Genomic DNA, 24139 nt, shown 5'->3' with positions numbered 1-24139 from the left:
CCATCGCACCCGTCGCCACCCGTTCTCATTTGCCCACACAATGACATTTCTTGGAAAAGTTTCCCAAGCAGGCAGTGGCTTCCTTTTAAATATCACATAAGGAGGGAGTTTATGTCCATCAGCTGTGCAGCACAGCATCACAGTTGCGCGCTGCTTCTCGTAGCCCGCAGAGCGCACCTTCACCTCCTTGGCACCCTTTTCATTCACGATGTACAGTCAAACCTCGAAATATCGAACACGGATATATCGAATTATTGCGTATATCGAACACTTTTTATATCACGTGAAAAATCGCATGCATTTTTTATTTTTTATTTCGAATGGGGCCGGATGTAAAATGGATATATCAAACTCCGCCGCCCCAGACCAAGTGCGCTCTGTTGACAGGAGGCGAGCTTTCCCGCAACACTGTCCAAGATGGCGGCGCGATGGGCGTTTTGGACTGCTGCGTACGACAGCTGCCCACATCTGTTGCACCGAGGGCGCCATTTGAACGTAGCAGCGTACGCACGCGGCGGCTTGGCATGGCCGTGGCTTGGCCAGGTTGGCTAATTTGACAACATCAACAACACGTGCGTCTCGGTGCTGCCGTTTGTGCTACGCCAGTCGTTGTGTGTGTGGCGTAGGCCTGTCGTGGTTGGTGTGATGGCTGCAAATGCGAAGAAGCGTACGACCCTGACATTTGCTGCGAAATTGGAAGTGATACAGCGCGTAGAAAATGGAGAAAAGAAATCGAGCGTTGCCGAAGCTTTCAACATCCCAAGGAGTGTTTTGAGCACTCTGCTGAAAAATAAGAGTGACATAAAGGCCAAGGCGGAACAGAACCAGCACTCAGGCGCACGGCGGGTGCGTAAAGCTGCCTTTGAAGACGTCGAGAAGGCGCTGTACAAATGGTTTATCGACGTAAGCGGCCGGAACGTTCCTTTATCGGGACCAATGCTACAGCAGAAGGCCAAGAACTTTGCGTTCATTCTCGGCGCCGAGAAGTTCACTGCTTTCGGCATGCGGGTTTCGTGACCCGCATTGAAGAAGCTTCCGAGGAAGCAACCGAAGATTTGACGTTGGACGGCACAGAGGAAGAATGCCAGCTTGAAGAAACCTGGAGCCAGTTCGAGCGCTTTGTCGGTGCTGAGCCACACAGCATGTGCATTGAGGACTTCGGTGGCGGTGACGACAGCACCGGAACAGTGGCGGAGTTAACAGACGTGGAGATCGCTGCAGAAGTGACTGCTCAGCGGCCAAACGAAGACGCTGCCGAGGCTGATCCAGCAAGCGCTGATGTTGCCCCACTCCCTACTGCAACTGAGGCTGTAGCTGCTTTGGCCGTTGTACGCCGCTACCGCGGCGCAATAGAAGGGACTGGACTGTCTCTTGTGGACCGTTTGGACTATGTTGAGGACGCCGTGGTCAAACACGCGGTTGCCAATATGAAGCAGGCTACGCTGCTTCAGTACTTTCAGCGAACTAAATAAATACTTTGTTTGAAGCTTCATGTGAGTATCTATTGCGCCACGATTGGTTCATTGATTGATTTGTGCTAGTTTTTGACGCGTTTTCTACGTGATTTTATATATCGAATTCTAGCTATATCGAACTATTTTGCGATCACCGCGCTGTTTGATATATCGAGGTTCGACTGTACGCCACTGGCATATCAAATACACAGCAGCCTGGTCGGCATTGCTGATTTGCTCAAGGTTGTAGCCTGCCGCTTCTCTCTTTCAAAGCGCGTAGCACTGAAAAGCTATCAGCTTTTCTCCGAAATCACTTAGCAGCTTCTGGGTGATTGAAGTACGACGTCAGAGGCTGAAGCCAAAGCGCTTAATGAATTTCTGAAGCCAGCCCCGGCTGGCTTTGAAATCCTTTGGCATTAGGCCTCTCTCCCTCGAAAGTTCCCTAGCTCTCACTTGGAGCACTGCTGTTGTCACTGGAAGGGCAGCTGCTCTCTGCGTCTGAACAAAGTCGGCCAAAACTGTCTGGATGGCTAAATGCCATCCTCGTTGCGGCGCACGCAAAAAGCTGCTGTCGTTGTCCCCTCCAACGATGGATGTTTTTCTCGTCGGCGCCGAAGTCCCGCCCGGCTTGAAGGTTCGACAACGCTTCTGGGGCTATCACAATTTTTCGCTTGAAAGTGGCACTGTAGTGGCATCTCCTGCTTGGTGCAATTACGATAACACCACGCCGCACACCGATACGGCCGACACAACAGAGGTTAAAATGGCGACCTCGCTTGTGTACGGTTGGCTACTGGCACGGCTAGTAGCGGCTGCGATACTGACTTTTCTAGATGGCGCTAGCTATGCACCATATTTAGCAGTTTCAATGAAAATCTGGTGCGTTTTTTAAGATTCTCGAATCTAAGCCGACCCTAGAGTTTGGAATATGATTATTTGAAAAGAACTATCAGCCTAGATTCCAATAAATACGGTATATACAGGGAGTGTTTCAGCAAACAATTTCAACATTATTTTAAGCTGCCTATATGAGATTGCACAATTCTAGTCCATGAAATGGTCCACTCAAAAAGGCAGACATTACACAACAAATTGAAATGCATAATTGTCTGTGATAAATTTGCTAATTAAGTGATGAACTAATTACCTTATGGCACATATTGCAATTTACAAAGTTTAGCCAGGGAGTTCACAAGGTAGACCTAATCTGAACGAATTTTCTGAATGACACCAGTTTCAAGATATTTATTCCCGAACTTTGCGGAGAAATGCATTAGCACTCCAGTTACTTTTGTGCTTCAATGCCTAAAATCATGTTTTGTTAAGAAAATAACTGGAACGGCAGTGTATTTTTATCACAAGTTTGACTGATTTAATGTAAGACATTGCTACAAAATTGTGGCCCGTATCTCGACCACTGTCACACTGTCACTACAGATGAATAAAAGTATAGTCAATGCAGTCACTGAATTCACATTGGTCACTGCTAAACGACTTCGTCGGGTGTACAGTACACAGAAGGGCACGAAGTGCGCAAGCGCTACTCCGAATCGGAGCAACGCCTTTGATCAGAGTCGGATGACGAGTGCTTCTCGCTGCCCAGTCCATAGGCGCGTGCGATCTCTACCGCTTTCAAACGGATGCATTCGGCAGTCGCAGGCAGCGACCTTAACGCAGCCCTCGGACGGACTCCGCAACCTTGCTTTCCAGTTCTGCAGTCCACTGCGATCCGGCACGAAATGACGTTTTCTTTTGGTTGCTGCAAGTTGTAATACGTTGCTTTTGCCTCCGCCACTACTGAATGCTCTTCTCGGATACTTCAAGTTCGCGCTGTGCCGCCAGGTTGCCGTGGGCTTTCGCGTACTCAATCGCCTTTTTCTTGAAGGTGACGGCGAATTGATGCCGGCTTCCGCTCATTTTGAAACAAAATGAAAATGCAGCCTTTAATTAATATAACATTGCGACAATGGAAACGCAAAATGCCGGTGCCACAACGTCGCCACGCCGCCATAGACGCCGCACTGCTGCTGATGGCGATGGCGGCTATTTACTTCATCCGCCCATTGTTGCAAGCCTTCCGTAGTTTTTCCGCCAATGTCCGGTATATAAGTCGAGGGTCGACTTTTCGCAATGGTTTTTTGAAAAAAGTTCGACCTATATTCCGGTTTTTACGGTAGGCGCTCAAAATAAAGATTAAATGTTTACAACAAATGGAACTTTGAGCTACATTTTCTCAGCTTTCATACTTCGTGCAGTTGCTTTCAGTCATCCCAGTGCCATTTTACAATGAATGAAGACAAAATCATTGTCTTTTGCACATACATCTTCAAACACATTGATGAGTGCAATAAAGCTGTCCATTTCTAACTTAACCTCATAAAAAAATTTATAATAGGTTTTTTGCAAAAATTGTAAGACAACATGCAAAGGAAAGCTGCAAAAATATTTTTACTCATTTTGGCATTTAAAATAAACCAATAGCTTTATTGCTAAGAATGGGCCTTTGTGAACATGCAGATGTGAAAATCTTGGCCAACTTATGTGTATAAATAATTAATTTGGGGATGACCATTAGAGGCTGTCAATTATAACTTGAGAACTATAATAGATAGCACAAAACTAATTTCAGTTATGATATCAGCATAACCAATCACACCCGCATGCCAAATTTCACGAATTTATTCCCATAAATTGAAAAAAAAATCTTTTTCATGGCCACGTCCCCCCTAAAACAGTCGACGTCGACTTAGTGTTTGCCTTTAGTGTTACTAAGTCTATGGGGCTAGTGGCGGTGCCGCAATGCTGTTCAAATAAGCATGCCCAAATTATCAGTGTCCAAATAATCAGTCGTTGAGTGCATTTCATTCAGCATTGGCTTAAACGCCAATTGAAAGCTGAGTTCTACCAGTCCAGAGACATTCCCAATTATTAAAGGCACATGTAGAAAACATGCACACAAAAGCAACCAAAAAGACATAATTGCCCAAATGTCTATGTTTGTGTGTCTTCTTCATCTTGTCTCCGTGCCTTTAAGATCATGAATTCTAACCTATGCACAGCTTTAAATCGGACTAAGGAGCTTTTTTAGTGTATACATACATTTTGTGCAACCTTTCCAAGGCTAAACTCATGCTCCCTTAGGCACCCAGTGTGGAAAGTAATCCTTGCAGACATGGAAGCAAGAACAAAAAACTGCAAAATGCTTGACACACCTATAGCCTTTCCAGCTGGCCGCTTCTCGTTTGGGTAAAGCTGATCTCCTTCAGGCCACGTCACATACAGCTTTGAAGGCAACCTGAGAAAGAAACAGTGCCGACCATTTATGCACATGCATTTAGCTCAAACCACACCGTTAGTGGAGCCACAAGGAGCCCAAGCCAAGTGTTCTTCACATATCAAGAGTGCTTCCGCAATGACTGTCGCAAATTATTAAAAACGGGTATATGAGAGAAAGCGATCCTTTGCCAGCCAACATGCACAGCAATGGCAGACATGCAAAATATAGTAAAACCTCGTTAATTTGGCTTTCACAGGACTGAAAAAAAAACCGTCTCAATTAACCAAATTACTGTGGGTATCACAAAAAACAACAACAAAATGCTGGCTATGTCAAAATGCTTTTATTACTGAATAACTCAGGAAACCCTATCTTTATTTTACCCAAAAGCAATGCAGGCGCTGCAATTTTTGTCCTGTCGTCACTGATTGGCCTTTGCATGCAGCAGTGAAAGCCTTGCGACTTCCTTCTCAGCATAGCCACACTGCGAGTCTTCATGTGAGACACTCTTTTCACTGCCATGCACACATTCCAATTCTCTTTAGATAGTCGGATAAGTGCCAACAGATTGTCTGTTCATTGCAGTGTCGCCGGTGCCCTTCATCCTCAAAAGCTTCTGCTGTGTTTGTGACATTGCGTTCACAGCCCCTGCACTGAGTCGAAACAAGGCTAACGTTTGCCACAAGTGTTCTGGACGAAATCGACGCGATCATGGACGAAGACCATGCAGTTAAGAAGCCACACGGCCAATGCAAGCATTACGTGAAAACAAAACTACTGTTTGCCACAACCGCTGAAGACGAAACAGTGGCCGCTTTCAACACGATCATGGATGGCAACTATGCAGTTATGAAGGCAGGGAGACAACACACTATTGCGCGCATAGGCAAACGCAAGAATTAAGGCTATAAAGGCACAAATAGGCACGAAGCGTTCTAGCATTCCCGTACGATTTCCATACAAACATACTGAAACATACTCGGTACGATCTTGTATGAATGTACTCAGTCATTAGGGTACGTCCTTCTGATCTTTAAGTGATGCACTTAAGGGGGGACGCAGCCCTCGAAAACCGAAAAATCGTGGAAAAGTCGATTTTTGAAAAACAATGTTTTTGGCTTGTGTCTCATAAACTACCTGTTCTGTATTTATCAGCATCTAATTCAACCGCAAAGTTTAAAAAAAATACACTACTTTTAACGCCATGGCTGCTCACAAAACAGGGGCAAATGCTGAAATGAAGTCAGACTTCGCACGTGCGCCTTTTTCGGCCCATGCGGCCTGTCTGCGCCAGCTTGGTGTCGTTTTGACCATGAATTCTTTGTCTCTCTTTTGCCAAGTTGCAAAATGGCATTGTCGGCCCCTGAGTAACGCAGAACGATGTTTTATGTCGAGGCGGGCTGAAACCATGTCACCCGGTGCTGTCACTCTCTAGTAAGCATGTGAAAGACTTTTTAAAAAAATGACTTAATCCAGTTTGAATACTAAGGAGTAGTGTTTACGTTATTCAAAAATAGAATAGAGGGAGGAGAGTAAAATGCACAGCAAATAAAATGCCTTAGAAAATAATGTACACTGAAAACTCCTCCAGCTGATGACAGGGCGTCAAAGGCAATTCATTACGATTCCTGTCTGTTACACGAGCCAGCATTACCGCGACTTTCGAACCTTTCAATAAAATTACAGGTAATTTTCCCTAATAGAGGCACAAATTCCCCGAGTTTTCCCTGAGTTGTTCCAGACCACTCAAAATCCCTTAGAATTCTCAGTATGTAGATGCTCTGAATCATTATTCAATTTCGGTGTGATTTTAGCAACGCCTCAGTACTACAAACTAACATTCCAGAATCTGGAAATTTTTAGATTTCCGTTCATCTGTCACGGCAGCTGGAACAGTAGGCTAGCAGATGACAAGATGCAGAAAGCGAATGCCGCAGCGCACATGTTCGCAAGAGCTGAGGTGGCGCTCAATAAAAAAAAGCGTGGGAGAGAATTCTTAGCGAACGCATGCTCCGCCCAGGCAATTGTTGCCTCACAACGGAGGTACATCTCTTCCTTCTTTCACCCTTCTTTCTGTGCATGACATTTTCTTCGACTTCTTTCTGCAACCGTACTAGCTACAACCACGGAGAAATGTATCCTTCGTACTCACCGAGATTCCATATGATCACACTTTGCACTTTCTGGACGGTGCCTTTCATGCACGCTTACACTTTGGAATAGTTCAGGTAACCACAGGTGACCACATACAGTTGTGGTGTCCATGACAAGAAATGTGAAAACAAACAAACAAGAAACATTTCGCTTTGGAAGAGACATGGAGCTTCCTTCCTGCAGTAGTTTTCTCAGCATAAACATCTGCTTTGCACACATCGCTCTTACTACAGTAAAGCCTCGTTAAACCATACCTGCTTAAACAGTAGTTTCGTTTTAAACGTAGTAAAATCATTAAAAATATTGTGTTCTTTATTCGCATGAGCTGTACCAGCTTAGTTTGTATGTACTGGTTAACGCATAGGATTTGCAGTTTTCATAGTGCAATCATGGCGGTAAGTTGGTCAGGCAGAACAAGCCTCCGAGATCAGAATGGCCTCCAAGCACAAACGCAGAAGGCACTTGGAAGGGTGAAGCCACACTAATCAACATCATGTCGGTGCCGAGCCAGAAAGCGTTATGGATGGCTAGTTGAGGCCTGTGCTGTGGCCTCGTGCAAGCTATGACTCGCGTCATGCCAAAGCTCGGACAAAAACCAGGTGCTAAGCATAAAAGAAAAATTGGACATCGTTTGTGCTGTCGAATGCAGCATGAAGTCGGATCTAGTACGCGAGAGGGATCTACCACTGACTATGGTGTGTGGCATTTGAAATGCGAAGGAGACGATGCTCGACAGTGCTCCTGGGACTGCGAAAAGATGCTGGCCACGAGGTTCAGCATCTTGGGGTTCGACTTTTCACCATCATTGCCTGTGTCATTGCAGAAGTGTCACCTAACGACAGTGATGAGGACAACACAGAAAGCAACAGCACGGGCAATTCAGGCCAGACAGTGGCAGAAGCTGCGCATTACGTCAGCCTCATGTGAGTGTTTACCGAGTTTAAGGGACTTTGACGCCACTGTCGTCATTGCTAGGCCAGCATGGCATCAAACGAAAATAACGCTAAATGAATAAATACTGAACGTTTTATGCTCTTTCGTCGTACTCTCTCTGAGTTCCGTTTTTGATAGGTAAGTGGGCGATGACACGCTATCTCGGCTAAGCAGCACTACCATTTAGTACATAGTTTTTCCAAGCTCCGGTGAACTACGGTTTAACAAGGTTTCACTGTATACAGTGCTTCGGTGGTGCATGGTGGCAGAATCTATAGAATATAGCAACAGCGCGGGACGAGAGCCAACAGCGATGTTTTTATGGATAACACAAATGGTGACAACCTATGAACTGATGGCTAGATGGGTGGAATGGTTAATTTTGGGGCTCTCGCTATAACGCCCTTTCAGAATAACGAACAATTTTTGGTGGTCCCAAGTGATTCGTTATATTGAAATTTCACTAATTTATCATACGGTTTTAAAAAATGTGCATCGCTCAGTGCGCCTCTCCTTTGAGTTTTCAGATGCCCCCTGACAATTTGTTACGTAAGTACAGTAGAACCCCGTTGTTACGTTCCTCACTGCTGTGTTTTCCCGGCTGCTACGTCGTTTTCATCCGGTCCCAGCATAGCTTCCATACGATACAATGTATAAGGAACCCCGCAGTTACGTAGTAGCTGTGAAAACGTTCCCGCATGGTACGTCGCAACTTAGCACCCCGCAACCGCCTGGGCTAAAGTAGGCAACGCGTTCCAACCGCCATTTTGGCTTTTGACGAGTTTTGGCTGGGCTTGGCCGGGCTTGGCTATGGAACTGGCTGCAAGAAGCCGCATGCCAGTTCGAGAGGCCGCCACTAAGTGGCCATTCGTGAAAAATGCTCCCACTATCATCACTGTGATTACGGTCCCCGCATCGTTGTTGGACTTGGACGTGTCGACTCACGGAGGAAGGAAACTCAGGAGAGGCCCTGACGTCACTCTTTGTGAAGATAAATTTAAACCGGAAGTTGGCGTTGCTCGTGGCGTTGCTCCGCCTATCGGGCGAGCTCTCCTCTCTTGTTTACATTTCTCCCACGCCGCGCTGCGCGCAACCGGGCTGCTCGGACGCGTGCGCTCCGCAGCAATAATAAACAATCGTTAGCACGTTAGCATGATTACGCCAAAGAGGGCAAAATTTCCCCCGGATATTCCTTCGTCCGTTGCCATTGCCGTGGCGCGGACGACGAGGAGCACGAGCCGCATGATACCAAGGAGTTACCAAATCGTAGCTTTGGAGAAGCCGTCGCGGCTCTGGACCTCCTCCGCAGGTACGTCACACCTCACATCGACGCTGACAGCAATGCGGCCTTCCAGGCTATTGAGAAACGCTTGCCGATTTCTAGCGAGCGAAAGAAACGGCAAGCCACCATTATAGACTTTTTTAAGTCCTAAGCGCACTCTGTGGAAATAAATTGTCTATAGTTGAAGCTGCACTTTTTTTATTCATTTTCGGAGCTTTCATCACTGTTGCGTTTTCCCGGCTGTTACGTTTTTTTCCCCGGTCCGGTGAAAAACGTATGAACAGGGTTCCACTGTATTAAGTACTTTATATGTAACTATGAAATTGATATAGTTAGCCCAATTCACATCAGTTGGGCAAGCCATACGACTGGCTACCCAAGTGGGGTCATCGATGACATCCTGTCGTAGAGCCAGTGGAGGGAGAGAGCTTAGCCCCGATCACTCGGTGATCATTCAGCGATCACTTGTCCAAACCGTTTCAGGGACCCTTTAAGCATTTTGGATGAGCCTAGCTTGTCAACATGATACTAGTAAAGCAAAGCTTGTTCATGGCAATATTTTCATTTTCACAGCAATATGGACAAACGGAGCACATCCACTTAGTTTTTCGCCTAGTTGCCTGCCTGCAAAGATGGCTGCAGTGTCAGCACTCAAAAACAGCATTTATTGAGCTCGTTGTGATTTACTACACAGATCGCAGCACTCTTTCAGCATTTGAAGGACGTGTTTATTCAGTCCTTGTGTTCTACTACATAGATGGTAGCACTTTGTCAGTGCTTAAAAACGGCGCTTTTGAAATCTCACTCGCAGAATAATTGATTCGGATGCCCTGCAAAATAAGGCATTTTCCTGCTTTCCTACAGTGCTGTTAATGGCAATGACAAATACATTGTTTACTGCTTAGTGAAGATATGGCTTAGTGAAAAGGTAAAATCAGGTATGCCCCTTTAAATATGAAGTAAATTAGTTGAAAACACTTTAGAAGTGTTTTGGAAAAGTAGATGTCACTGTCGCAATGCTTGTTTGGTCTGTTTTCTACGCCGTTTGTCTGGGTCTTCTCAGGCTTGCTTGGAACTTGCTTAAAAATATAGATGCATACCAACTCGCCAAATTTTCGCTACTTCAGAAAAAGAGAAGCCTGAATATATACCAGAAAAAAAAGCAAAATAAGATCACTTTTTGTAGAAATAATAAAACACTTAAGGGGTTAAGAATGACAGGACAAGCCTTCCTGAAATGTCAACTTATTTGACCAATGATTATAAGGATGTCAAAACTAGAGTTCGGTTGAAGCTACTAGAAATTACAGATTTGGTGCGCACTTTCTCTCTTGTTTCATAGAGCCTATGGAGACTGCCTAAAAGCAGACTGACCAAGTTGCATGCACACAGCAATGCAGTGACAAATTTCTCGTACTGCTTGTAAAGACACTTTCTTTTCTTCTCATGAATCTGTTCTTTCCGACTCCCAATTATTCAGACTAAGGTGGTCCCCCAAGAGTTCATTCGAATGAACAGTCAACTTTAAGTGTGAAAGTTCCTCCAAAGCTCTAACTGATGAAATGTGTCAATAATGAGCTTACTCTCAATTTGCACCATTTCTGTCTACTGCTACAAAAAATTTTGCGCAGCAAAAATAATCTTTTGATTCCATTATTTTTAATTGCAGACAGTCATCACTGACACATGCATCACATTGAAAGTAGATTTCTTAAAACCATCAAGTAGACTAGGAACACAAATCTGGATAGCTTACTTTTGAGCACCCTTTTGATCCACTAGTGAGGTGCATCCAGAATAATAGCTTGTACTTAGCATGAGCTCATACCATATATGAAAATGCTCCTTAGCTCGCACAAAAAGACAACGTATGGCAACTGCAGGCATAACAAGCCTGAGAACAGCAAGGATCTTGCACCACAGCAGCACACACCTGCCTTCTTCCTCGTCAATTATCTTCTGCAGCATGGAATCTGTGACCTTGCGATCCAGCTTCGCTAGCGGGAAGATCTTCACCTCATCATACAGTGATCTTGGTTCCTGGAGCAGAAAATTACGCTGGTCACAACATGCAGCATCAGTGCGAGCAAAACTTTCATCATAAGAAAAAGAAGGGGTGGGGGCAAAGCCTACCACTGCCATGCAACAGCAATGTCTCAAAACTTTTTCATAATCATAAACATAAAATTGAGCACTACCCAGTACCACAATCAATCAAGGATATTCTGAAGGCAAGGAAGCCTGCTCGGCTGGAGCTGACACAATCTGCACATACCTGCTGAATCTCCACTTCCCCTCCTGTTGCGCAGACGCTTTCAGTGTAGTCGCCATACAGCAGGAACCTCCGGATGGAGCCAATAATAATTGGATTTGTTCGTTGTGTCCGAATCTGGGCAAAAAAATAATCAGTTTCATTAATATACACACAGCAGTTGACACAAATTTGGCAACATTCATAAGTGCAAGATCACACCTGCAGGGAGCCAAACCACACTCCATAGCTGTTACCGCGTGCCACACACAAAAAAGAAAGCTCCCTGTTAATTTCTATATGAATTTTATGCTTATTTCGGTATGACCTTCTACAGAACACAAGTTCCCAATGTACATGGTTCCTATGATGCCTATACTCCTTCCGATACCCCAAGACCCCTAAAGAAAACTAGTGTCAGCAATGGAACAGTATTGGCTCGGTGATTGGTTCAATAATACATGTTGTTGACACAGTGCGAGAAAAGTTGTTGCCTCTCAGCAGAAAAACAAGCTCAGGTCAGCTCATGATGTAAGTGAATAACAGAGGTCTCCTTGCAGACTGACTCACCAGCTGTCCTTTTTTGAAGCGCTTGCCATCCCATTCAATGGTGTTGAACACAGCCCAGGGGTACTGCTTATATTTCTGAGTGTCCCTCCGGCTGATTGTCTCCTGGAATGACTCAAACATGATCTGCTTGTCACTGTGCTCATGGCACGACTGGAGCCATTCCAGGAAGTGCTTCTCAATGCTGGCACGCACCGCCTGCATCACAGAAGAGACTGGTGTTGGTCAGACATCCCACTAAGAGACAGAATTTATCAGCAGGATGATCTGGCCCACATCTAAGCACGGAAATGGAAAGGAAAGGGCTGGAGCAGCATGAGAGCGAAAATGAAAAACAAGACAATCATGTAGAGCAAGGGCTCACAAGTTAGCTTCTATGCCTGCTCCATCCTGAGAGTTTGCATTTGCTTGCCAAATTTTGCAAAACATTAACATTTTAAACTGCTCAAAAGAGCTGTTTAAGGTTGCTTAGGGGCTTGTCAAAGGCCAAATGCAACAAAATTTCACTTTGCTAAATTTGTTCCAAATGAGTAGTTTACACCCGTGAACTACTTTTGGCAAAGCCACAGGACTTCCAATTGTATAGCTTTCTTGTTAGAAGCCTTTAAAAAACACCTAAGCCGACAATGCGAGCACCTGGTGGTTGTCACTGTGACGTAAATGCCAACACGCTGCCTCCAAAATTTTTTAGCGTGCTGCAGACTTCCGGGAGCTCGGGCTGGTGCATGTCACTACGCCCCTGGAGCTATGCCCTATCTGCCTCCCCCCTTCCCCCCCTAGGCCAATTGGAGCATGTGGTTCTCAGAGTGTCTCGACAGCAAGAAGGCTTGCCACGGCGGCCCACAGTGAAGCACACACAGCTAGCACTACTTCGGGAGTAAGCGCCTGCCCTTGTATGCTCCAGTTTGACAGTGCTCCGTGGTGCGGACTGCCTTTATCCTGCAGAATAAATAGTAGCCGAGTCCAAATCGTGCATTTTGAAATGCTATCAATAGGAAACTTACGTGTAATGTGGGCTTATCTCAGAGGTCACGCCAAGGTGCTGTGCAGTGGGTCATGTGTGACTTCCATCGAGCAGCAATGGGAGTGTTTTTTCAGTTTGGGCATCAAATACTGCTATTTTTGCTAGCTTTTACAGAAACTTACACTCATATGTCAAACGACAAATTTTGCACGGAGGCTCCTCAATGCTTATACTCTGTCAAACTAGGCTTTTTATGTGATCCAAACTTTCTTTGCAGTTGACATGCACAAAAGTGTGACATGCACACTTAGCCCCCCCCCCCCCAGAATGTGCGCTGCAGCAAGGAGCCAAACACATGGCCTTGTGCCCAGCAACAAAACACCGTATCCACTACAGCAGCTGGATAAGAAGATATGGCCACAGAGCCATATATGCCAAGCTAACACCTGAACTGCATGGCAGATTGTGGTCCCTTGGTTCCTGGAAGCCTGCACCATTTTTCAAGAAAATCTCCTAGCCACTTGTGTCATGTTCAAAGTAATAAAAAGCACAACTTTCATTCATGACACAGTGCACTGACACACCTTTGTGCTGAGCTGGCATAGCACAGGCCTGAGCATGCACTTGCAACTTCAATACCTCAGATTGTTTCAAGCTGCTTTAGCAAGTGCCGCTAGCCCAAAACAGTTTCGTAGTGTCAACGATTGTGAAACACTGCCAACGATTGGGCTAAGCATAGCTCTTTGAGAAGTACAGTGGCAGGGAAGTCTAGAAAGGCTGATCTAAAAAAAATTTCTGCAATGAGTGGCAAAAAGAAAAGAAGAAAAGCCTTGATTAACTTCCAAAGATGTGCAAAGGTATGATGGATACCATACAGGAGCTCACATATGCTTTTAACAGCTGACAAATGCTACTTTATGTTAAACAAGGATGAAATATTTATGACAGGCCAGATGGAGAGAAAGCAGACAAGGGCGCTGCACACAGTTCAATTGCACTTTTACTTTAGCAGGTGTACACTTCATACATACATTGGCACAACTTAAACAACAGTAAAATGTACATGGCTACAGGAACTATAGAATGATCCTACATACTATAACTACTGAAAACATGTACTTCTAGCATACTAGCCAGATAATCAATGAAAGTTCTTTGCTTCTGCATAAACATCACAAATATCATACTTCTAAATTACAGAATAAAGGAAATCTACACTTGCCTGGCCATTAACAACCCGAGCAAATATGGTGTTCTTTTCCCGCAGCTTGTTTTCCAGGTCCATGAAAGTAAGCTTGTTAGTGCTCACTTGGAATGCGTCATCTGTCCAGAGAACACCCGAGATCCTAATGGAAATGCAAAAAGAATGGCGTGCCAACTTTTCATGCAAGATTTCTACACTTACATTCAAAATTACATTCTTCCTGCACAAGACAACTAAGCTTGTCAAGCTAGCAGGATGGCTGCCAACAGTAAAAGTCACTAATTTGCAGAATGGCATGATCACAGCAGTGCAGTATGACACAGTAAAGTCACTACCAGCATATACCAAGCATTTACTCACAAGGTCAGCATCATGAAAAATACCTTTCCATTTATTTAATGTCCTGACGCAGAAAGTCCACTTTTCTCAAACACCTGTTTTTGGTGGACTGCTTCACTTCATACCTTTGCCATAAATGAAGCGCATGGTTTCCAAAGGTCTTCTAAGTCAAGAGGTTCGTCTGCCTGCCCCAACGTGACAGGAGCCACGCATTTGTTCATTATAACAATTTATCATACCAAAACTGGAAAGAAAAAATAAAGAAACGCTACCATTGCCACTCACCAGAAGTGACATACAACTTAGACCATAGAGAACCACGCCTGTGTGATCTGCTTCCCTTGCTTGTACCGTTCCCACTATCAGCAAACAGGTCCTGCATATCTCCTAGCTATAGAGTTAGTACAGACGAACTCACTTATACCAATCCCAGATATAAAGATCTATCAATTAAGATGACCACATTTCAGTGCTTTTACGATTTTCTGACTCTGCCTATGCAAACTGCTTCGAGGTACTATAACGAATGTTTCTTATACCCCTCTCAAGCGGGCAAGTTAAGTGCACTTACGGCGAGTGCACTCGGTTTTTAAGTGCACTTTCCCAAATCTTAACGTCGCAGCGGAGTGTACTCTCAGATGAGTGCACTCAAGTCCGAGTACGTTCACGGAACGCACTTTGCTGGCCGAGTACGTAGCCTCGCCGCCAACGGTTTGAAGGAGTGCCTAGCCTTGCCGCCAACGCTTTCAACGACGCAAAATGTGATGCATAGAAAAAGGACACAGAAGTTCATTTCAGTTAGTGAACAGCTTTTAACAATATAATTTGCGTTTAGCGAGAAGCGAAACAGCACAATAAAGAAACGAATTTATCATGTACGCAACTAACGGCGCGAGAATGATGCGGCACTGCGGCGCCGCCATGTTACTTCAGCTCCTGTTTATTTTGGTGTGAAAGCGTGCTGACCACGCCGGTCGTGCTTTGAGCCGTGTGCAAGGCATTTGGCAGTGTAGCTAAATATCGAACTCGCCGTCTTTGCTCACATATACTTGCTCATACTCTGTTCTAGCAGGATCAACTGCCGCCTCGCCGCACGCCACCATGTTGTTTTGGATTTGCTAGGCATTCGTCTTGGCCAGCATTGACTTGCAACAGATTTATAATAAAAACGTCTTGGTTTTTTGTTGAGACAAATAGATGAAGTTTGTTTTTATATATAATTCTACTTAAAACAACCGCTTTTTAGCAGCTTTCTCTTGTTAATTTACATCTTTAAAAACGCGCTCTTAGTCTGTCGCCATTTTTTTTACTGGGAGTACACTCTGTTTTCCCGTTAAGAAGCGCGTTGCCTAAAGTGTGACTCAAGATCCAGAAGTGCACTCCCAGTAAGTGCACTTAACTTGCCCGCTTGACAGGGGTATCAATATCACCGTACTGCTACAACGAACATTTCGAACCCGGTTACGGTAAAAAGAGGGCCCACGTGAATGCCAAAGGCGACTGTTTAGATATTCATTTTTTCTTATCGCGACTAACGATTGGAATGAGCTCCCTAGTGAAGTCATGGCAGTGCCTAGTATTGAAAATGCTATTAAGAGCCATATTCTTTCAATGTTCTGTTATTCATCTCTGCACATACGCTACTGTATGCACTATTTCTTGTCTTTTTTTTTGTTGTTGTTGTTATTGTTGTTGTTGTACTTCGTTAGTTTGTCTTCCGCCATAGGGAATTTCAGGGCTTGAACAATGTTGCATTTACCGATGTATTCTTTTGATATTGCTGAATATTTTTCCATTGTGACCCCCTGTATTTTAACCCCCCCCTACGATAATGCTGTGCAGGCGATGTAGCTATACCAAATAAATAAATAAATAAACTGGGCACACCAAAGCACGCACCCCGCTCAATTCCTATTGCGACGGTTGGAATGGAGCGGTTGGAATGTACAGCATAAACAGCATGGTGTGGAGCTGACGTGTGCACCAGTGCAATATCAGATGCCACGATGGCATCACTCCCGTTTTTGCACAACTGTCCGTATGGCCTCATGTCCATTAAGCCTTTTTCAATGATTTGGAAAGAACATCCAAGTCTTTCCATAATGGCAACAACAGCCACTCAAGCGCTCCTCTCGACGCGGCCCTAAACGACCCGAGTCGGCGAGAATGCTGCATCCCGTGCTGTCGCCACGCAATGCTGCAATCGGCAGTTACTACGCCGTTATCAGGAGATCACAGTTAGGCGGCGCTTCGTTTACACATTGCCAATTGCTGATAATGGTTCCTGGTGGCGTTTTACCTTCCAAACATTTTATTTATTTATTATATATATATATATATATCCCTCTGGGAGCAACAGGGAGAACGTAATTTTACAGCTCTTGTGTGGCTGATGAGCAGTAGCAATGTCGAAACCATGATGTTAGAGACCTTCACAGAATGGCGACCCACTGAGTAGTTCACGAAGTTTAAGCTTCCAGCCAACTAGAACGCCTTGCTCTCATATGCAGAACACCACCATGTCCAACTGGTAGTAAAATATATCCCAAGCTCTTGAATAAAAAAATGACAGCTGTGCTTCCAGTTTCGAAATGACGGGCGAGTGGAACCAGGCGCTGTTTTGAAAGAACTACTCGACACGGCATTTCATTCTTGAGATAGACGTTTTTAATGGAAGTTTGCAGCTAGGGGTAGGATCGCACCAGGAACAAAAATGACACTGAATATCTGGTTTTTGTACCAAAGTGCTGCCGAATTGTGACTGGTGACGCCAGCTTCACTACGGTTAATTCTGGACATTTTTAAGGGCGAGTCCATATATAATGAACTACTAATATATATGGAGATCCGCTACTCTCACGCGTCCCCCGATATCTTGTTTTCCTGCATAGATCCCGTCTGCTGCAATGCGGCTCCGCCGCGTGGCCTGGGGCCGGCAGCGGTCTGTGTGGTTGAAGCGTAGTACGAAAGATGGTGCAAGTGTTGCGCTACTAAATCCGCCTATCGGCGGGTTAACTTGGGTGCGAAAAGGACAAGGCTCTTCCTCTTGGGTTGCGGGTCAGCGAGTGGCGCGGATGCCCTGCGCGTGCGCCGATCCATGCTTCTGTGAGACCGTCTCGTGAGGCCTCCTTCGAACACGCCACCGTTCGCGTGACCGTAAGCGCGAACAACCAGGCGGTGGGATCCAGTATGGGGCGAACATATTCACTCGTTATCCGGTCGCGGTGAGTCGAACTTCCAGACTAGTCACGCGCCCATCGGCATGTTTTGTGGATAGCAACTCGGCTAGCAGGCATTGATCTATGAAAGGTGCAATAAATGCCCTTGTGATTGTTTGCACTACTGTGTTGTCGTTCCTTTGTCCCAAGAGCATGGATATGAGAAGCCCACATATAACAACTACCTTCTGCGAAACTATACAGTTCGTTATAAATGGGATTGACAGTATATTGCTCATGTGTTGTGCCCACACCGTTACAGAGTCACAATACTCTTTTAACCCTTTGAGGGTCGAATTATTTTGAAGAAAACTTTCCCGAGTGGTCAAATTACTTTATTGCGGATCTTGAATGTACAAGATGTATAAAGTCGGGAATAAATAGTAAAAAAAAAATTAGGAACAGTATTTTGGGGTCAGCATCACTCAGAACTGCAATATGTTCAATCGTATTTTAGAGTGTGGTACTCCTTGAAACACGAGTCTCCGCACAGCCGCAGAGAGCGAGAATACCTCATGAGCGGCGGTGATAAACGAGCTAACAGCAGTGCCAATCAAGACAGAAATCAACTTCCGCCGCCCCTGCAATAGCGTGCCGACAAAGATAAAAATCGCGTTTCACGCGCATCCGTTGCGGTGGAACCAAAACCGCGAAAGCGTGTTGCCGCTGAGAGCGAGAATACCTCACGAGCGGCGGTTATAAACAAGCTAAGAGCAGCGCCAATCAAGATAGAAATCAACTTCCACAGCATCTGCAAGAGAGTGCCGACAAAGAGAAAAATGACTTTTCGCGCGCCTCCGTTGCGATCACGCGGCGAAACCGAAACCGCAACTGCGCGACGCACTGAAGCTTGAAGTTCTGTTTATCTCCCCAAGAAGGTAACACAAATTTCAAACGCTTCTTGTAAGTCCTAAGAGGTGGCAGCACCTCCCAGTAAGCGTGCATCGTCATTATGGCGCGAAATTTCAAACGGAGGTTCGAAACTGTACCCGTACGGCGAAGACCTTGCGGGACAGATACCGCCGCCGTACATGTACGGCAAAAACCGTCAAAGGGTTAATGAAAAGCATTCTTCTCGAAGTAGGGCCAGTTTTCTGTATCTGGCTGGGTACATTCAACAAGCAAAGCCACGATGCGTTCTAGCGCATTGAAGCAACCAGGAAAGGACCTTAGCTACCAGAGACCAAAGAGGCAACTACAGTCATCTGTAGTAATGTGTAGCTGAGGCTTGGCACAAAGTGTGCATAAAATTTTGTCCATTTTTCTCCAATGGCATCACATTCCGGTACCATTTGCCACCACATCTACACCATGGCCGTTGCTTCGCATTCTCCTTCGTGATAACTGCAGTATGCAGTATGTAGTTTTTGCCGATAGCGTTTTTGGCATTTTGTTAGAAAGGGTTTTGTTGGGCTAGTTGACGTGCCCAATGTAAAGACATGCAAAATGTGTTGAAGATAATGCACCACCGGATATGATGGCTCAAGAATATCGCACGTGAATACAACTTATCTTTGCTTTTCATGCACCATCGCGGCTGATATTAAACCACAAGGCAATAGCAAAATGACAAAGTGCGTCTCTGGCAATTCGGGTCCCATCATCTTGGCCTACTTAAGCATGTTATGCTGCACTGATTTGTGCAATGCTTCGCAATACCAACCTGCGACTTTGCCAACATTATATTGATCGTATGTGCTCTGCACTTATAGCAAATTTAGCCAGAGTGAAGTTATGCTGCAGCTGCACTGCAAGGACGAATTTGCCGCTACACTGCTAAATGAAAGCAGCTATCTAAAGGCTGCTGAAATTCGGTGCTAAGGAGTCGCTTGTCGCACAGCTTGAAGATTATTTTGTTGTTTTATTTAAATTTCATTGCACGCACAGTTGTGTAGCAGTTCCATAGGCTGCAAAGTCATCTTTTATATTTCCATGTTTACAACTGTGTAACCCTTTGGGCACTGAACCTTGTTATAATAAGATGGGATATAAGGACATTATGAATATAACGAAGTACTAAATGTAATTCTGCTTGAATTTCCCATAGAAATTCATGTATTTTAAACATAACTTTGACGAAGTAAAATTGTTCTACCAATGGATATAACAAACTAGGTGTGTCTCCAAAACCAAAGGTGCCAACCATTGTGCACCAAGCACCTCACTTTCCAACAGGTTCCACACTCATTTGGCATGGTGGTCCAAATTCTCGCGTCAAATACACCATCAAGCAACACTGGTCTTTCTCACCACAGCACGCAGCCATGCGCATGGTGGCTGCAGACAAGCAGCACTTCTTTCTTATCTTATCGCACCTCTCTCTTGATGTAGCACATAGCTGGCAAAGCTAGGTCTCTAGGCACACCCTCCGAGATCACAACTGCAAAGGTCATGCCTAGCTGCACTGCACCACATATTCTTGATGATGCTCGCTCGCGGCATGCCAAAGAACCAGTGCCTTCACTTCTCTTTCTCTCACTGCAATACACTTCACTGGCTGGTGCAGCTAGATGTAACCTCTAAGATTGTGTGAAACCAGCACGAGACGGCTAAGTCAGCGTGCTCGCACAGAAAACGCAACTCTGACAGCAGGGAAGTGACAGCAGCGGCACCACGAGGGAGTAGCAGACCAGATAGTTTCACGAGCCAAACACGTCTGCCTATATAGCCGACAGCGCTTCTAGCGCCGTGCCAAGGTCTTTCGGCCATGCACTTTGACAAGTTCAGAACACCACGCAAAAGTGAAACTATCTCCTAAAGGCATGGAAGTCGCCCAAGAATACCACCCCAGCTCCGTAGTTGGTGCTACGTGTTGTGTGCCACATGCTGCTCGAACACGAAGGACTTCATCAGTATTGCAGCATGCTAGCTGTTCCCATAGACTGCGTGACTGTTTCACAGGTTCCACGACAATATGAGCAAGCCAAATAGAAAATGGAAGTGAGAGAACATCACATTGGAACATAAGGATGCTATCTAAACAGCTGTTGCATCAGGTGCTAAAAGTAGCATGTTGCACACAACGGAGTCTTTTGCTGTTGTTTTATTAAATTTGCATCACGTACAGGGCCGTGTAGCAGTTCCGCAGGCCGCAGAGCCAGAGCCTTCTCTGAATGTTTAAAGTTGCGCACACCACTGGGGAATATACTGCAGTAAAGGACAATAGTCTATATAATGAAGTAATGGTATAACGAAGTAATTTCGGCTTCCCCTTCAACTTCATCATCAGGGTATCTACCAAGTTGGCATTTCCGAATTTCTTGAATTTTCCAGGTTTTCGCTGAGTGCCTTTGTAAAATTCCCTGAGTGAGACAAAACTTTCTTTTACATCAAGTCAGGCTGACACTATGTCGCCCAATGCTGTCACTCTCTAGTAAGCATGCTAAAAACGACTTTATCCAGTTTGAATGGTAAGGAGTACTATCATTTATTTTATAAATAAAAAAATATCTGAAGCGAGGGGTTAGTAAAATGCACATCGAATAACAGCACTTTGAAAAAAAATGGTAAAACTAATTGTGAATCGAGTGGAACATTCTCTAATACGAATAAAAGCGAGATGCACGCATAAACAAATTTTTTCGAATATCCCCTTCAGCTACGAATTATGATCGACTGTCGATACATATGTGTGAACAATAGGTGTGCTTGAGACACCACTGAAAGCAAAGCAAGGTGACAGAACGATTCTTTGAGCATATTATGATGCGTCATTATAATTACAGAGTAACTTAATATTTGAATGTTGTAAAGTCAGTCATGCTTTCTTCACAAAAAGGATGAAGTCCCCCACTCGAATTACATGCAGTAGTTATTCATTAGCCTCAAGCATTTCAAGAAAGAAAAAATATATATATATTTCAAGGTTGCTACCAACATGCCCAAATCAAGCGTCACGTAAAACATGGTAGTGCTTTCACCAAAGCGATACTCTGTAACTATACACACCACTCAGAAGCAAAATGGAAGTAATTTAGGTTATCAGAATGTTCATTTTCCCGTAAGCTTAACGTTCATGCTCTATTCCTTGCTACCACTGCACAGATATGGCAATTATAGGTCGCGTCTACAAATATGGCTGCCGACTGAAGGTGATATGAGCTACTTTAATCGATTTATAGCAAGCTCATTGGTGTGAGGCCCGAACTTTGTCACAAATGAGATTCTCAACAGCCAGTGTGTCAACCTCAACTCTCCTGACATACTCTTAGCCCGCGCACGATGCCTCAGTGTTGCGTTTCACTGCTTTAAAGACGTCGGTTTGGAGATGGGACACCATCATTCCGGCGTCAGCCAACACTTTCTTTTTTGAGCTCAAGCTCCTTGAAAAAAGCAGCGGCAGGCTTCCTTTACCATTCATTCCTCAATGCATATGTCCTTTCAGTTCTTTTCTTCCTTCCACCGCATGTTCGCCCCATGGACCATTTGAAGCATCCTTTTCGTCAGCTGTACAGTCAACATCCAATTTTTCGGGCTCCCTAAGGGCCTTAAAAACGTCCGTAAAATCGGGCAGTCCGAAAAAATGAATGTATGTCTTTTACTGCCATTAAAGGCTCAAATCGCCAAAGGCACATCTAAAAAGGCCTACCAGCACGCTTATTCGGCATATCGGTGTCCGTACTGTGACAGGAGATGGGGGATGGATGCATGTATAATTAAGGAATAGATACTGTGTCCCTTGACAACTGCCCCCTTCCCACGCTTGTTATGCTTCACCGCGTAACAATTATGTATTGAGGGAAAGCTAACATTTGGGAACCGGCATTATGCAACGCGCTGTACTTTCCGAGCTTCGAAGCCAATCGCAAGGACCACAAAGACAGAGTCGGTGCCATTGCTTACAGTGGCAAATTCTTTCAATTAAAAACATGGCGCCGAATGGCAGAAAGCTTAATAAAGAACGTTGAAGCAGCTGGGCCTAGTGTTTACAATGGCAGCGAGGTAATCAAAACGGCGGCAATGGTGGCTTCGATTAATACCGTTTCAGACCTGCGGTTACGGCAGAAAGTCCGAAAAATCGGACGGTGACGGGCTCTTGCGTCGGGAATTTTAGACGTTCTTAGACATTGACTCCATGGGGTTTGTGATGGTGCCGCGGAGCCGTCGGGCGTCCGGAAAGTCGGCAGCCGACGACACACGTGGCGTCAAAAGACGATTCGTTACGATTCCTCTCTGTTACGCAAGCCAGCATTACTGCGACTTTCGTTCCCTCTCAATAAAATTACAGCTAATTTTCCCTGACAGAACCACAAATTGCATGAGTTTTCCCTGAGTATTTCCAGACTATTCAAAGTCCCTGAGAAATCCCAGTTTTCCCGGCTGGTAGACTACCTGATCATAACGAGGTTCGAGTGCACATTGACGTAAATGACAATCATGGACATAACAGCAATGAAAACAACAAAGTAATTTTGGCTCCCCCTTCAATTTTGTTATAACGAGGTTCAAGTGTACTTTCCAGATTCTAAGACACCCCCGAATCAAACATGCACCAGCTTTTTGTGTTCAAAGTAGAAACCTAACACAAATCTGACTTGCTTAGCAAGAAAAGTGGGCAAAGGTTTAATTTATGTTGCGCAATAGCGGCCAGATTATTGCAGTCAGCTTCACCGCTGTACAGCTGTGTAATGTAGCAAAGCATCTGAACGTCACAAAGGCAGTTTTGCTATCTTGCCCGATTGTACTGCACAGCAATTATTTGCCAAATTTTCTTGGAAGAAAAAAGAAAGGAGCACGTTAGAATCGGGTGAATATTGTAATCCAACATTGTGAGCTACACCTTTAAATCCTTCCTAAGGCTCGCTAAATATACGTGTTTTCGGCGGGAAGTAACATGTGTTTTAACAGATTCACTGTCTCCTAAGCTACGCCAAGTAAATGCTGCTACCAAAGGGGTCACTATTGGGCTTACCATAGGGGTCAGGCACGGGTATGCTGACTGGTCAAGTTCAAATTATGCAGTGAAGGCTAATTTTAGGATCCAAACAATGAAGGTTTGCACCCACAGAGATACATGGATGCCCGCTGGGATTAAATCAGCCACCTGAGCCAAATTGGAAATGTACTATACAGTGGAATCTCGATGATACGATCATGGCTAATACGAATTCCTGGATGATACAAATTTTTCTGTGGTCCCGGCCGAGCTCCATTACTTTGTAACGTGCTAGAGAACGGTTGTTACGAATAAATTTTCAAGACGCGTCTGTTGATACAAAAATTATCAAAAACACTTTGGAAATTCTAAAGTGTGCTTGGCGAAAGCCAGACGCTACTGCCGTCTGCGCTCCGCTTCCCTGGCTTTGCTTTTCGGTGAAATAGCCAGTCGCTGCTGCCGTCTGCGCTCCAATTCATTCGCTTTGGTGTTCGGCGATATCACCTGTCGCTGCTGCTGCTTTCGTTCTGCTTCCCTGCCTTTGGTACCCGGCGATCTAATCAGTCGCTGTTGGCGTTTCCGTTCTGCCTTCCTTGCTTTCGCATCTGGTGACATGTTCAG

At 45.0% G+C, this 24139-nt stretch overlaps 2 protein-coding genes across 2 annotated transcripts in view; one reads left to right on the top strand and one right to left on the bottom strand.

The window, feature by feature from the left end:
• Window positions 1–24139, bottom strand: part of LOC135916357 (structural maintenance of chromosomes flexible hinge domain-containing protein 1-like) — a 373767-nt gene that overhangs the window by 240570 nt on the left and 109058 nt on the right. The window contains exons 14-18 of the mRNA XM_065449720.2: window positions 14105–14228; window positions 11922–12116; window positions 11376–11489; window positions 11034–11140; window positions 4667–4749 (exon numbers count right to left, since the gene is read on the bottom strand). Of these exons, the coding sequence (XP_065305792.1) occupies window positions 4667–4749; window positions 11034–11140; window positions 11376–11489; window positions 11922–12116; window positions 14105–14228 (623 nt within the window). The remainder of the gene's footprint in view (window positions 1–4666; window positions 4750–11033; window positions 11141–11375; window positions 11490–11921; window positions 12117–14104; window positions 14229–24139) is intronic.
• On the top strand, window positions 891–1523 carry LOC135916336 (uncharacterized). Its single transcript, XM_065449668.2, has one exon. It carries the CDS (start codon window positions 891–893, stop codon window positions 1470–1472), a length of 582 nt encoding a protein of 193 aa, XP_065305740.1. The 3' UTR covers window positions 1473–1523.

This window comes from Dermacentor albipictus, chromosome 5 (assembly GCF_038994185.2).
Source record: "Dermacentor albipictus isolate Rhodes 1998 colony chromosome 5, USDA_Dalb.pri_finalv2, whole genome shotgun sequence".
NCBI classification, from domain to species: domain Eukaryota; kingdom Metazoa; phylum Arthropoda; class Arachnida; order Ixodida; family Ixodidae; genus Dermacentor; species Dermacentor albipictus.
The sequence above is the reverse complement of the archived record's forward strand: the minus strand, read 5'-3'. Positions and strand labels throughout refer to the sequence as shown.